Here is a 14,691-nt window from a genome sequence, read left to right as displayed (position 1 = left end):
TGAATCTGTAACTACATTACCCAAAAGTAGTATAGAATGCTGTCTTTCCAACAGTTCTACTGCATAAACAAATCCTCTCATTTAGGCTTTTTAACTTTAACTTCATTTTACGAGACGGTGCAATAGAAAGTAAAAGAAAATTCCACGGAAACCAGGAGAGTGATTACTGGCTTACCAGTCCTCTTCTGTTTGGGCTTCTTGTTGGCATCTAGTTGGATAACAAGAAATGGTTGGCCCACCCATTTCATGGTTAAAAAATGAAACCAAGTCTCCAGGATCTCGAGGGATTTCAATCTCACTCATTCTTCAAGGCAATATCCCTACAATGCACTGCAACGAGCTTCATCTACACCTACCTTCAGTTCTTCCAGAATGTGAGTTTTGACTAAACGTTTTGGATAGGGAAATAGGGACCATTCTTCCGAGAGCATGTGCTGCCGGAACGGAATGTGATTTGAGGTCAGAGGAAATGGTTGTGAGCATGTGTGCAGCAATGGTGGCTGAGGCCATGGTGGGAGTGCTATAACAGGAGTAGAACCTCTTAAGGAGAGGTTCGCCTACAATATGACAGGTGGAACACTGGATGTATAGGTAAATGAAACGCAGCAAGCAATTTCAATTTCTTCTCAATTATCAGAAGAGTTGCTTGTAATTTTACTGTGCTAACAGCTGAAATGCATGGATAAGTTAGGCACTTCTGAAAATCTCTAAAACTCCTTAGAGCCCCTTCATTTAGTGCAGCAAAGCAGTGATTTCCTCAATGGCACCACAGTGGTTTGAAAAGCCAATAAAAATGACTACAAATGTGCGTAAGCACTTACTAGGTGTCAGACACTGTACTAAACACTGGGATGGATACAAGCAAATCGGGCCGGATACAGTCCCTGTCCCATATGGGGCTCATAGTCTCAATCCTCGTTTTACAGAGGAGGTACCTGAGGCATAGAAAAGTTAAGTGAGTTGCCCAAGGTTACACAGCAGATGAGTCGGCATTAGAAACCAGGTCCTTCTCACTTCCAGGCCCCTGCAGTATCCACTGAACCACGCTGCTTACGTAGGGAGTAGCTTACACATAGCGAAAATCTGACTTAATAAAGTGTTGCAACTGCCTAAATAGTCCCTGTAAGAACACTAGTGTTGATACACTAGTGTTGATACACAGTAAGCGCTCAATAAATACGATTGATTGATTGATTGATACTACAATGCATAGCTATTCTACATTCAGTTGATTTTCCTAAACAAGGCAACATGTGAATTGAGACTTGGGTTCATTCATTCGTTCATTCAATCATTTATTGAGCGCTTACCGTGTGCAGAGCACTGTACTAAGTGTTTGGGAGGGGACAACTACAGCAATATTGGGTATTGGGAGGGGTTGGGCACTGAGATGTAAGAAGTGGGACAGGTCTGAGAGATGCTTGCACTCTTTCCAACCTTTCATTTCCTACAGAAAATAATCAAAGTTCCTTCCGCTCCCAGAAGGACAGTGAGCCTCTCTCCTCGTGCCAGACTGTGATTGCGGTGAAACGTTATAATGCTGGTTCACACAGAGAGGACGAATATGTGCTTTTCTAGACTGTGAGCCCGCTGTTGGGTAGGGACTGTCTCTATGCGGTGCCGACTTGTACTTCCCAAGTGCTTAGTACAGTGCACACAGTAAGCGCTCAATAAATACGATTGATTGATTGATTTATTGATTGCTTTCACAAGCAGGGTGACTCCACCAAAACAATTCATCTTTCCAGTGCTTCTGATGACCAGCAGTCAAATATTGGTTTTACTCAGAGAACCTAATCCCACAAGTTGCTTGAGGGTGGACTTCTATACAGACCAGAATAGCACTGAGGGCTGGCTGCGCCTTCTCAGAGGCCCTGTGGAAAGATAGCAACCTGAGGGTCATTCTCTCAGGCACGGAGTTTGATGGCCCTTTGCTGGAGGCCCCTTCTAGACTTCCAGGCTCCTTATAGACTGTGAGCCCGCTGTTGGGTAGGGACCGTCTCTATATGTTGCCAACTTGTACTTCCCAAGCGCTTAGTACAGTGCTCTGCACACAGTAAGCGCTCAATAAATACGACTGAATGAATGAAAGGAGAAAAGTTGGCTGAATTCCACAGGCAAGGATAACAGTGAAGAAGCGAGGCCTGGAAGACCTAGGCTCTATTCTTGGCTGCACCACTTACAGGCTATGTGAGATCTTGAGCAAGTGACCAAAATTCCCTGTGCCTCAGCTATCCCACCTGAAAAATGGGGATCAATCCTGCTCCCTCCTTCTTACAGCGGGAGCCCCATGTGGGACAGGGACCTTGTCCAACTTGAATATCTTGTATCAATCCCAGTGCATAGTATAGTGCCTGGCACTATACTTCCCAAGCGCTTAGTACAGTGCTCTGCACACAGTAAGCACTCAATAAATATGATTGATTGATTGATTGGCACATAGTAAGTGCTTAACAAGTAGCAAAATTATTATTTTTGTTATTATATGCCCACTGCAACTTCAAGTAACATCTCCCCAGCGGTCAGTGTAGTTATGTAAACAGGGGGCTTGAGGAACAAGAAGCAACAGCTAGAGAAGCAGCGTGGCTTAGTGGCAAGAGCCCGGGCTTGGGAGTCAGTGATCATGGGTTCTAATCCTGGCTCTGCCACTTGTGAGCTGTGTGACTTTGGGTGAGTCACTTAACTTCTCTGTTCCTCAGTTACCTCATCTGTAAAAATGGGAATTAAGACTGTGAGTCCCAGGTGGGACAACCTGATTACCTTGTATCTCCCCCACAGTTTAGAACAGTGCTTGGCACATAGTAAGTGCTTAACAAATACCATCATTATTAACACTGGCCCAAATGAGATAGAGTTAGTCGGTGAACAGATTAAGGAGTTTCCGAAGATGCAGATGACCTTGGCAAACCACCCTGCCTGCTCATCTACTGCTGCTGCACATTCCTATTCTCCGCTTTCAAAAGAAAAGATCTATTTGTTCATGAAAAAGAGAATATGAATGGGTATAAAAATCTCTTTCTTTCAAAAGAACAGACAGCCTTAATGACGATCCACTTCCAACTTGTCTCTCTCAGGACCACAACCTAAACACAATATACTTTCTTAAAAAGGGACCTCACTAAAGTCCCCGAGGAGCGAAATCCAAATCTTTAAGTCCAAACCTCCATGGGCACCATGGACTCTTTCGTTCCCACAGAAGGAAGCAAGCATTCATCCAGAAGAAAAGTAAAGGGGAATTGTACGAGAAATCCACGGATCTTTTTTAATTCTTCCTCAGCTTTGCCGGGATCTTCCTTTGCTAAAATGGGCTTGCTTATAAACTCTCGCAGCTGAATTAGATTACGGACCTGGTCACTGGGAAGGCAGCGGAACACCTGATTGAATTGAAAAAAAGAAAATGTAATGCGTTCCAAAGACAATACCAATATATTCTTGCCCGACCGCCAAGGTTGTTATGTAATACTTATTCTTTTGGGCGATATCGACCAATCAATCATGTTTATGTGCAGTTACTGTCTTCAGAGCTTGGGGGAATACAACGTAACAGAGTTGGTAGACATATAAAACCCCAGTAGGCTTGAGCAGTCGCTTATCTGATTTTCTTGCTAAAATGGGATTATTCTTTTGTGGGGCTGGCTTGCAGTTTTCTATATTCACAGACTGAAAAATTATTTTGGATCTAGATAGCTCATCAAGGCTGGGCTTACACTCCAATAGCAGAAGAAGCTGGAACATCACCAAACATTTTGGGTCAATAAAAGGAGGGATTTGGGGCTCTTTTAACTCAATGAATAATGTTCAAAGTTGTACTTCACTTGAGCTGTACTGACCTGTTTGAAGAGTAAAATCGGAAAATAACTTTTTAAACCTGAAAGCATTTCATTGGCTCACTACTGCATCCAACAGAAAGTATTTGGGTTTGCCTTAATGTACGTATTGGATTATACACTCAGTGGTTGTATTTGTACGTTTTTATTCTGATTCTTCTTATGCTGAGTCATAGAGTGATCTGTAAAGCATCGGTATTCAATAAATGTTGCTGACATGCTGTAAGGCAAAACTTAAAGATTTTGCTTTGCTCTAAACTGAAGGCTGCTAAAGAAAGTCTTCTACCCAATAAAATGAAATATACAACCCTAAACGCAAGCACAGAAGAAAATACCAGGAAAGAACTTTTTCTCCTGCCCTTGTTAATGTGTGCTCTCCTGTGGATGAGTAGGTTGTGAGGAGAGAGAGGGAATCATGTTCTGAACTTTACCTTATCGAATATCGTGGCGTTGCGGGCAGCTGTTGAAACCCACACCTCCTTGAAGAATTTGTCACTTACGGGATCCTGAACATCAACTGTTGGGTCAGAAAGACAGCCAAGGACAAGCCTGGAAAACAGAAAAAAAGTCACATTTTATGAGAATGAAACGTACCTGGAAGCATTTAATATGCTGTCCTCTTCAGTGGCAATGCAACGCCTAGTTTCTCCTTCAACAAGTAAAAATAGCCAAAAAGATCTTTACTGAATAATAATAATGATGGCATTTGTTAAGCGCTTACTATATGCAAAGCACTGTTCTAAGCGCTGGGGTAGATGCAAGGTAATCAAGGTGTCCCATGTAGGGCTCACAGACTTCAACCCCATTTTACAGATGAGGGAACTGAGGCCTAGAGAAATTAAGTGACTTGCTCAAAGTCACAAAGCTGACAAGTGGCAGAAGCAGGATTAGAACCCATGACCTCTCACTCCCAAGCCCAGACTCTTTCCACTAAGCCACACTGCTTCACACATAACCACTGAACCAATTTGAGTCAACAAGCACCAGAAAAAGGGATTATTAAGGTTGCAGATAATACCCAGAACACTAACTGAGGAAAACATGTGTCAAGTACTGTGCTAAACTAAGGGAAGATACGAGATAATTTGATCGGCCACACCCCCTGTACCACATAAGGCTCACAATCTAAGGAGGAAGGAGAACAGCTATTAATCCCCATTTTACAGAGGAGGAAACTGAGGCCCCAAAAAGTTAAATGACTTGCCCAAGGTCACACAGCAAGCCAAGTCTCAGAGCTGGGATTAGAACCCAGGTCCTTTGACTCCCAAGCTGGTGCTCCTTCCACTAGGCTACGCTGCTTGTTGGAGAAGGGAAGGAGGGAGGTAGCACAGGTAGCACCTGTGAACAGGATTACATTTCCAAGTAATCTGGGAAAATTGAGGAAGAGTTCCACAACAACCAGAATGACCAATCAATCAATCAATCAGTCATTTATAATAATAATGGCATTTATTGAGAGCTTACTATGTGCAAAGCACTGTTCCAAGCGCTGGGGAGGTTACAGGGTCATCAAGGTGTCCCACAGGGGGGCTCACAGTCTTAATCCCCATTTTACAGATGAGGTAACTGAGGCACAGAGAAGTCGAGTGACTTTCCCAAAGTCACACAGCTGACAATTGGCAGAGCCGGGATTTGAACCCATGACCTCCGACTCCAAAGCCCGTACTCTTTCCACTGAGCCATGCTGCTTCTCTTATAGAGGGTTTACTGTGTGCAGAGTGCTGTTTTGAGTGTTTGGGAGAGTATAATACAATAGATTTTGTAGACACATTTCCTGTCTACAACAGAAGCAGCATGGCATAGTGGATCATGCACAGGCCTGGGAGTTGGAAAGTCATGGGTTCTAGGAGCAGCATGGCTCAGTGGAAAGGGCCCGGGCTTGGGACTCAGAGGTCATGGGTTCTGATCCAGGCTCTTCCGCTCGTCAGCTTTGTGACCTTGGGCAAGTCACTTCATTTCTCTGTGCCTCAGTTACCTCACCTGTAAAATGGGGATGAAGACTGTGAGCCCCACATGGGACAACCTGATTACCTTGTATCTACCCCAGTGCATAGAACAGGGCTTGGCACAGTGTAAGCACTTAACAAAAACCAAAATTATTATTATTATTATTATTATTAATCCCAGCTCTGCCACTTGTCTGCTGTGTGACCTTGGGCAAGTCACTTCACTTCCCTGTGCCTCAGTTCCCTCATCTGTAAAATGAGGATTGAGACTGTGAGCTCCATGGGGGACAGGGACTGTGTCCGACCCAATTTGCTTGTATCCACCCTAGTGCATAGTACAGAGCCAAGTGCTTAGTAAGCACTTAACAAATACCACAACTATTATTTTTCTTCTTCTTCTTTTTCTTCTTCTTCTTCTTATTATTATAGTCTAGAGGAGGAAGACAAATACTAAAATAAATTACAGATAATACATGAGTGCTCTGGGGCTGAGGGTGGGGTGAATACCAGGTACAGATCAAAGTTCAGAGGTGATGCAGAGGGGAGAGGGAGTGGAGGAAGCAAAGTCTTAATCAGGGAAGGCCTCTTGGAGGAGATAATAATAATAATGATGGTTTTTGTTAAGTGCTTACTATGTGCCAAGCACTGTTCTAAGCGCTGGGGTAGGTACAAGGTAATCGGGTTGTCCCACGTGGGGCTCACAGTCTAAATCCCCATTTTACAGATGCGGGAACTGAGGCACAGAGAAGGTAGTGACTTGCTCAAGGTCACACAGCTGACAAGTGGCAGAGTTGGGATTACAACCCACGACCTCTGACTCCTAAGCCCGTGCGCTTTCCACTAAGTCACGCTGCTTCTCTCACACTGCTCTAATAAGGATTTGAAAGTAGGGAGGGTGATGTCTTGAATATGAATATATGAATGGGGAGGGAGTTCCAGGCCAGAGGAAGGATGTGGGAAAGGGGTCGAAGTGAGATTGAGATACAGAGAGTAGGTTGGTGCTAGAGGAGTGAAATAAGTGCTCAATAAATACAATTGAATAAAGAGTATGGACTGGGTTGTAGTAGGAAGTCAGCCAGGTAAAGGTGGAGGGGGAGAGCGGATAGAGTACTTGAAAGCCAACAGCAAGGAATAAGTCAGCTGGAAAGCTCAAGGAGGAAAAACGAACCACAGAAATCTTTGTACCAGCTAAATAGCCCACAATTTACACTCAAAATAACATACTCAGCAGAATCAGCAAGGTGACGCTGTTTAAAATGAGCATATGCCACTCCCCAAGGAGATTACTGAGTGAGGGAGGGGAGGGAGAAGAACCATCACATACACTGCTGCTCCTAGGATACTGCCTTGGCTGGACTCCTCAGTGAATGGAGGTCATAGGGGTCTCAGAGATGTTCAGAAGACAGGCACAGAGATCATTAAAAGGGTTGGAACAAAGGTAAATACAGAAAGGATGGAACAGCAGATTATTCAGTAGAGGAAAGTTTTGCTAAAATTACATCTCCCTTCCCTTCCCTCCCTGTTATGTCAACCATGTCCAAAACTGAACTCCTCTTATTCCCACGCAAACCCTGTCCTCCCCCAACCCTGTTCTCCCCCTGACTTTCCCATCACTGTAAACAGCATCACTATCCTCCCTGTTTCATAAACCCATAACCTTGGCGTTGTCCTTGACTCATTGCTCTCATTCAACCCACATAGTCTGTCGCCAAATCCTATTGGTTCAACCTTCACAGCATTGCTAAAATCCCTTTTCTTTCTAGCGAAACTGCTACCACGTCAATCCTATCCCACCTTGATAAACATCAACCTTCTTAATGATCTCCCTGCCTCCTGTCTCTCCCCACTCCAGTCCCTACTTCACTCCGCTGCATGGATCATTTTTCTAAAAAAAGATCAGCACGTCTCCCCGCTCCTCAGAGACCTCCGATAGCTGCCCATCCACTTTGTTATCAAATAGAAACTCCTTTCTTTCAGTCTACCATACACAGGAAAGTGTATAGTAAACGGGGAGGGGAAGGCAGATAGAGGAAATGAGGGCTTTGTCAGGGAAGGCCTATCAAGGAGATATGATTTAAGGGAGGTTTCAAAAGTGGGGAAGAGTGGTACGCTATCAAATATGAAGGGAAAGGGAATTCCAGGCCTGAGGGAGAACACGATCTCTGCCCTAGCTGGGAAGACAGATAGACATTTAAATAAAGCATAGATAGTATAGAGATATGTACATAAGCGTTGTGATGGTCAGGGGTTTCTCCAGATGCAGCCCCGTTATAAACCAAGAAGGACAAAGAAGACTGTGGGCTGGCAAATGTGGTGTGCCAAAGGCAATGCATGAGCCAAAGAAAAACGGAATTGCCAAGTAGAAATAATAACATTGGCAAGAATCAAAAAAGATTTCTGGCTGTCCAAGAAGATTGAAAGCAATTCACAGATGCCACCTGCCTCACAGTGGTGCTAATGCCAAAGGACTCATTAGCTACTGAAAGGGGCCTGATAATTAGGAATATTTTGGTGTAATTGAACTGCGTTATGCTAGAAAATGCTATAATGGGTGCATGGAAGTAACATAGGAGTATCAGATGGTTTCTTTGTATGCATTCCACCTGATTGGCTGGGGTGCTCTAGTCTGAAAGCTCATTGTGGGCAGGGAATGTGTCTGTTATATTGTAATATTGTACTCTCCCAAGCACTTAGTACAGTGCTCTGCACACAGGAAGTGCTCGACACATATGATTGAATAAATGAATGCGTACACATTCAACAGCAACTGCTGTTGACTGGACTTCCCTCCATCACAGTGTGTCTACCTGGGGTATAAGCTCCTCCTCCCCTCCCCATCACCCCGAATCCCTCCCTCTGCTCTACCACGTCCCCCGCCCCACAGCACTTGTGTATATTTGTACATATTTATTATTCTATTTATTTTATAAATGATGTGTATTTAGCTATAATTCTATTTATTTTTATGCTATTGATGCCTGTCTACTTGTTTGGTTTCGTTGTCTGTCTCCCCCTTCTAGACTGTGAGCCCGTTGTTGGGTAGGGATTGTCTCTATCTGTTGCCGAATTGTACTTTCCAAATGCTTAGTACAGTGCTCTGTACAGAGTAAGCGCTCAATAAGTACGATTGAATGAATAAGCCACAGGCTATTCAGTTTGATTGAAGAATAAGGCCAACAAATCTGAGGAAAACCTGAACTACTTGCCGTCTACGAATGGACTTTCAGGCAAGATTCTTTGTGTTGCCTCAGTGTATGACTAATACAACACGGTTCTGCTAGTATCATTTGTTTCCCTAAGGAGGGTAAGCTCTTTGTGAGCAGAGAATGTGTTTTAAGCTTCTGTTATACCCTCCCAAGCTTTTCGTACATTGCATGGCACTCAGTAGACTTCAAATAAATACCATTAAGCAATCAATAGTATTTACTTAGTGCTTACTCTGAAAAGAGGATTGGGCAACTTAGTCAATAGTATTCATTGGCACTTATTATGTGCAGAGCACTGTACTAAATGCTTGGGAGAGTACAATACAATAGATTTGGTAGAGATGTTCTCTTCCAGCAAGGAACTTACAAGGAGCTTAAGTGCTTGGGAGAGTACAAAAGACTTAGTCCTCTAGACTCTAAGCTCACTGTGGGAAGGGAATGTGCCTATTATATAGTTGTGTTGTGCTCTCCCAAGTGCTTAGTACAATGCACTGCAAGTGCTCACTAAATACAATTGATTGACAATTACACATGACTCTTGCCCTCAAGGTGTTTGCAATCTAGCAGGCTATTACTATTAATAGGGCTTCCTCATAACTAACACTTCTAGAGGAGCAGAATGGCCTAATCAATCAATCAATCGTATTTATTGAGCGCTTACTGTGTGCAGAGCACTGTACGAAGCGCTTGGGAAGTACAAGTTGGCAACATATAGAGACAGTCCCTACCCAACAGTGGGCTCACAGTCTAAAAGGGGGGCTAATGGATACAGCACAGGCCTGGGGGTCAGAAGGACCTGGGTTCTAATCCTGGCTCTGGCACTTATCTGTTGTGTGACCTTACGCAAGTCACTTCTTTGTACCTGTTACACCTCATGAGTAAAATGGGGATTAAGACTGTGAGCCTCATGTGGGACAAGAACTGTGTCCAACACGATTTCCTCGTACCACCCCAGCAGTTAGTACAGTGCCTGGCACATAGTAAGCGCTTAACAAATACTACAGTTGTTATTATTTCTAGTTGAGCTTTAGGCTGCCTCCTGGAGATCTACGGCAAAGCCAACATTTTAGTACAAAAGCTAGTTCCAAAAATGATCTTTGTCCTGGGTACATTTATTGAGCTCCGCAATATAAAGGTAGCATAGGTGCCGCTGGAGCCCATGATCAAAAAGAGATTGATAATTTTTCCAGAAAAAGACTAAAAGATTAAATGAGTTACAAGCTTTTATAAAGAGTATGGAAGATAGGAACAAGGGTCTCATCAAGGAGTTTAGATTTCAGATGGCAATTATCTACCTATTTCATGAAAAGAACTTTAGATTTGCATGATGATTGAAGAAAGGAATTTGTATCACTCCACAAAAGTCGCTAAATAGTCTCATTTAGGCTGTCAGTTTCTGCAAGAGAGGCACCTTGCTATTTCTTGGGTACTGAAAGGCAAAATTTTCCCAAATCTGGGAAATGACAGGATATGGCAACAGTGTCTCAGAAGCCCTTGGGGATGGAAAACAGTTTTAAAGACTACTGACAAGAAAAATATCTTTAGAGATGTAGTTTTTACAATCTATGAGAAGTTAAATAATAGGTCAGATAAAAATGGATTTGAAAGTCTCCTCCAATTGAACACAGCCTAAAATGACCGCTAACCCCAACATCCTCTAGGAAGTCTTCCCCAATTAATTCACGACAGCACAAACCAGTCAGACCAAGAACTTGTACACCTTAACCTTATCCTCAACACTTATGTAAAATTGTCCATTTTCATATCCTTAACAGATTTCCCTGAACATTCAATTATTTGTTCAGCTGTTTCTTTCTTTCATTCCAAGGGTGTCACCCTTGCACTTGAATTTGTAGCCTTTATTCACTCTGCTCTCAACACTACAGCACTCATATACATATCTGTAATTTATTTTAATGTATGTCTCCCCCTGTACTGTAGCCTCCTTGCAGGCAGGCAATGTGTCTACCAACTTTGTTATATGCTCTCCCAAGTGCTTAGTACAATTCTCTGCACACAGTAAGTGCTCAATAAATACGAGTGATTGACAGATTCTGAAGTGTTCTTTCTGCTTTGTATTTGTTCTTCTTGTTTCACTACTGACTTCCCCTCAGACTGTAAAGTCCTTGTAGGTAGAGAGTATGTGTGTTGCTATCGTATTCATTCATTCAGTCATATTTATTGAGCGCTTACTGTATCACTGTACTAAGCATTTGGAAAGTAATCTCCCAAGAGCCAGTGCAGTGTTTAGCAATACATGCCACTGACCATCTCTTTATGATTTCTTTAAGAATTTGTATTAAAATTTTCCAGCAATATTGTTTTTTCTTTTCTCAATAGTTAATACTTGGACAAGAATTTTAATTACAGTCTGTGTACTGACATGACAATTGGTTGTAATGTGTAATCACTTTGCCTTTGGATAAAAGCAGCAAGTAGCATCAAAATGGAATAGTTATTTATATAAAATCTTCTTATTTCTTTCGTAAAATGTCTAATGATTTTGAGCTTCATTCTGTGATTATTATATTACTGCTTAATGGTTTCATAGGAAAATCGATAAAATTGAAAAGGATTTCTCCTAAATAAATTTCCAAGATGTACTGAGCTGATCCGCCCTCATTTGCAAGCACCAGCACAACCCTGACAGTTGCTGCTATTTCTATTTTAGTTGCCTGTCAGATTGAAATGTGTCTATTTCTTTCTGTTCGAAAATTGCCCAGATGGAAAAGATCTTTTTTTTTTTTGTTTCAGTGAAAAAATGCTGCACTTTAGGACACATTGTTTTATCTTGTGGAACAATCTCCATGAAAAAGAAACCAAAATTGACACAAGATGATGATTGGTGGTGCTTTCTCCAGGGACAAAGTAAAAGTCTAATTTAAGACCAATTTATTTTTCACTACCGCTTGAAGAGACCATGAGACCTTCTAGACTGTAACCTTGTTTTGGGGCAGGGAATATACCTACCAACTCTGTTCTACTGTACTCTTTCAATCACTTAGCCGGTGCTCTGCAATCATATTTACTGAGTGCTTACTGTGTGCAAAGCATTGTACTGAGCACTTTGGAAAATACAATACTGCAATAAAGAGAGACAATCCCTTGCCACAACGAGCTCACAGTCTAAGGAGGAATAAATATCATTGACTGGATATTCATGCTTACTGTCTAAAGAGAAGAATTCATATTAACTCCACATGGTGCATATTCTAGAAAGACCTTTTCAATAGGTCTTAGCTTTCTCACCCTCACTGCCAACAAGACAGAGTATAGGGGGGAGAGCTGTGATAGAGATAAAAATGCTGGCATTCCTGGTACTACAGTCATGCCTATATTTGGCAGGTTTCAATGAAGATGGGTTAAGGAAGTCAAAAGTTGGGAGATTTTTCTTCTGCATGGGTTCCAACTAAGCTCTAATTTCCCCTATTTTCTCTCCCTTCTGTGTCTTCCTTGCACTTGGATTTGTTCCCTTTATTCATCCCACCCTCATCCCCTCAGCACTTATGTACATATCCCTAATTCATTTTAACATTCGTCTCTGCCTCTAGACTGTGGAATGAGGAAAGACAAAGCCAGGGATAAAGAGAGTAAGAACACAGAGATGAAGGCCCTCCAGTACATGCTATGAACATGTGATAGGAACAATGATAACACCTAATATCAAAACAGCTTTAGTTCTATTCATATCCATTATCTCATGTGTCTTTACACTATCTCTGTGTGGATAGGAGAAGGAGATATCTCTATTTTTGGGGGGTAAAACTTAGCTGTTGTCATCCAGTCAGTGGTGAAGTCTATCTAGAACTGAGGCTGTACGTATCATTCTTTGAGACAACAACATGATATCCATGTGTATATTCATGTGGCAACCATTCAATAATGAAATATAATTAATCAGATCACCATTTCTTCTCATTGTAAGCGGGAAATATGCTCTAGTTTGGATCCCCAAAAGCCCAACTCTGCTTGGGAAAAAACACATTTGAGTTTCACATATAAGAACAATCTCTTTCTGGAATGAAAGGACCAGAAAAAAATAAAACCAAAAACAAATGAAACAGCACCGGTCAGTGATTATGGCACGTATTTGAGTTTGCTTGACTCTAAAATGTGCCTTTGGGATCCTGTTTGCCAGCAGACATACCTAAAGCACTGGAGTCGAAGCGTCAGTGCAAAGCTGCCAGCTTGGTACTCCTCTCCGTCCATCATGGAAGGGAGAGTCTCAGTGTCCTCCACGATGATGGCCATCTCACTGTCACGCTTTCCTAGCATGCTTCGGTCATTTATATTAGCAGAACCTTTCAAGGAAAAACAGAGAAAGTAGGCCAACACAACTCAACTAGAAACAATTAGAGAAGTAGCATGGTCCAAGGGTAGAGCACGGGCCTGTGAATCAGAAGGACTTGGGTTCTAATCCCACTCCGCCACTTATCTGCTGTGTGACCTTGGGCAATTCACTTCACTTCTCTGGGCCTCAGTTACCACAGCTGTAAAATGGAGATTAAGACTGTGAGCTTCATGTGGGACAGGGACTGTGTCTAACCTGATTTTCTTGAATCCACCCCAGCTCTTAGAACAGTGCCTGGCGCATAGTAAGTGCTTAACAAATGCCACAGTTATACTGATATTATTAATCATCATTTTCCCAGAAAACATGGTCCCCATAGAAACTCTGCAGTCACATTTTTGTCGATAGAAGCAAACAGGTTTTCATGACCCAGGTACTCTTCTAGTGGACCCAGGAGAGAAGAAATTCACCCAGAGCCCAAAATCCAATTGTTTGCCAGAAGCAGTTCTGCGTCCCCTTTCATCTGTGAATTGTAGGCTATGTATTCTGGAGTTGTGCTTCCTAGTCCTGAAGTTTTCAACCTGCAGATTATTTGGAGTATTGTATGGAGCATTGTTCATTGTCATAGGAGCAGCGGCTTTGGCCATTTCTGAGCTGTTGCTTTCTGAACTCTTCGGCAAGGAGAGAAATCACTCACCTTCAAAGCCTTACTAAAACCACACCTCCTCCACAAGGCCTTTCCTGACTAAGCCCTCATTTTTCCTACTTCTTCTCCTTTCTGGGTCGACCTTGCTCTTGGATTTGTAACCTTTATTCACTCCACCCTCACCTGCTCAGTATTTATGCATATATTCCTAATTCATTCTAATAGCTGTCTCTGGTCTCTAGATTGTAAGCTCCTTATAGCAGGGAACATGTCTACCAATTCTGCTATATTGGACTCTCCCAAGTGCTTATTACAGTACTCTGCACACAGTAGAAACTCAATAAATATGATGGATTGATTGATATGGGAATGTCAACCTGAATGGGTAGATGATGAGGGCTAGGATTCTTTTTGGAAGAGGAAACAGGGGAATGATACCACTCATGGACAGGAAAATGCACCTTGAAAAAGCTCTTGTACTTTTCCAAGTGCTTAACTGCAATATCCAGCACCCTCTTTTAATAGTTGTTGCTATTTCTATTTTGGTTATCTGTCAGATTGAAAACAATTGCATAAATGGAAATTTTGGTATGTGCAATGCTCAATAAATATTATCATTATGATTACTAAAAGTAGCAGAAGAAGTGGTATTAAGTCCTTGCCATGTACCGTACTGAACACCGAAGGGCCTGACACCCTACACTCCACCGAAACTGCTCTCTCAAAGGTCACCAATGATCTCCTGCTTGCCAAATCCAATGGCTCCTACTCCTAA

General features: G+C 42.4%; 1 protein-coding gene across 5 annotated transcripts in view; it reads right to left on the bottom strand.

Moving 5' to 3' along the window:
- Window positions 1-2,762: 2,762 nt before the first annotated feature.
- Window positions 2,763-14,691, bottom strand: part of PLD1 (phospholipase D1) — a 279,106-nt gene continuing 267,177 nt past the window's right edge. For all 5 annotated transcript variants that reach the window (XM_038748912.1, XM_038748905.1, XM_038748940.1 and 2 more), the window contains 3 exons: window positions 13,127-13,280; window positions 4,259-4,376; window positions 2,763-3,374 (listed from right to left, as the gene is read on the bottom strand). In XM_038748912.1, the coding sequence (XP_038604840.1) occupies window positions 3,150-3,374; window positions 4,259-4,376; window positions 13,127-13,280 (497 nt within the window). In that variant the 3' untranslated portion in view covers window positions 2,763-3,149. The remainder of the gene's footprint in view (window positions 3,375-4,258; window positions 4,377-13,126; window positions 13,281-14,691) is intronic.

This window comes from Tachyglossus aculeatus, chromosome 1, assembly GCF_015852505.1.
Source record: "Tachyglossus aculeatus isolate mTacAcu1 chromosome 1, mTacAcu1.pri, whole genome shotgun sequence".
In the NCBI taxonomy this organism is placed as follows: Eukaryota; Metazoa; Chordata; class Mammalia; order Monotremata; family Tachyglossidae; genus Tachyglossus; species Tachyglossus aculeatus.
Note: the sequence above shows the minus strand (reverse complement) of the source record. Positions and strands in the feature narration are given on the sequence as shown.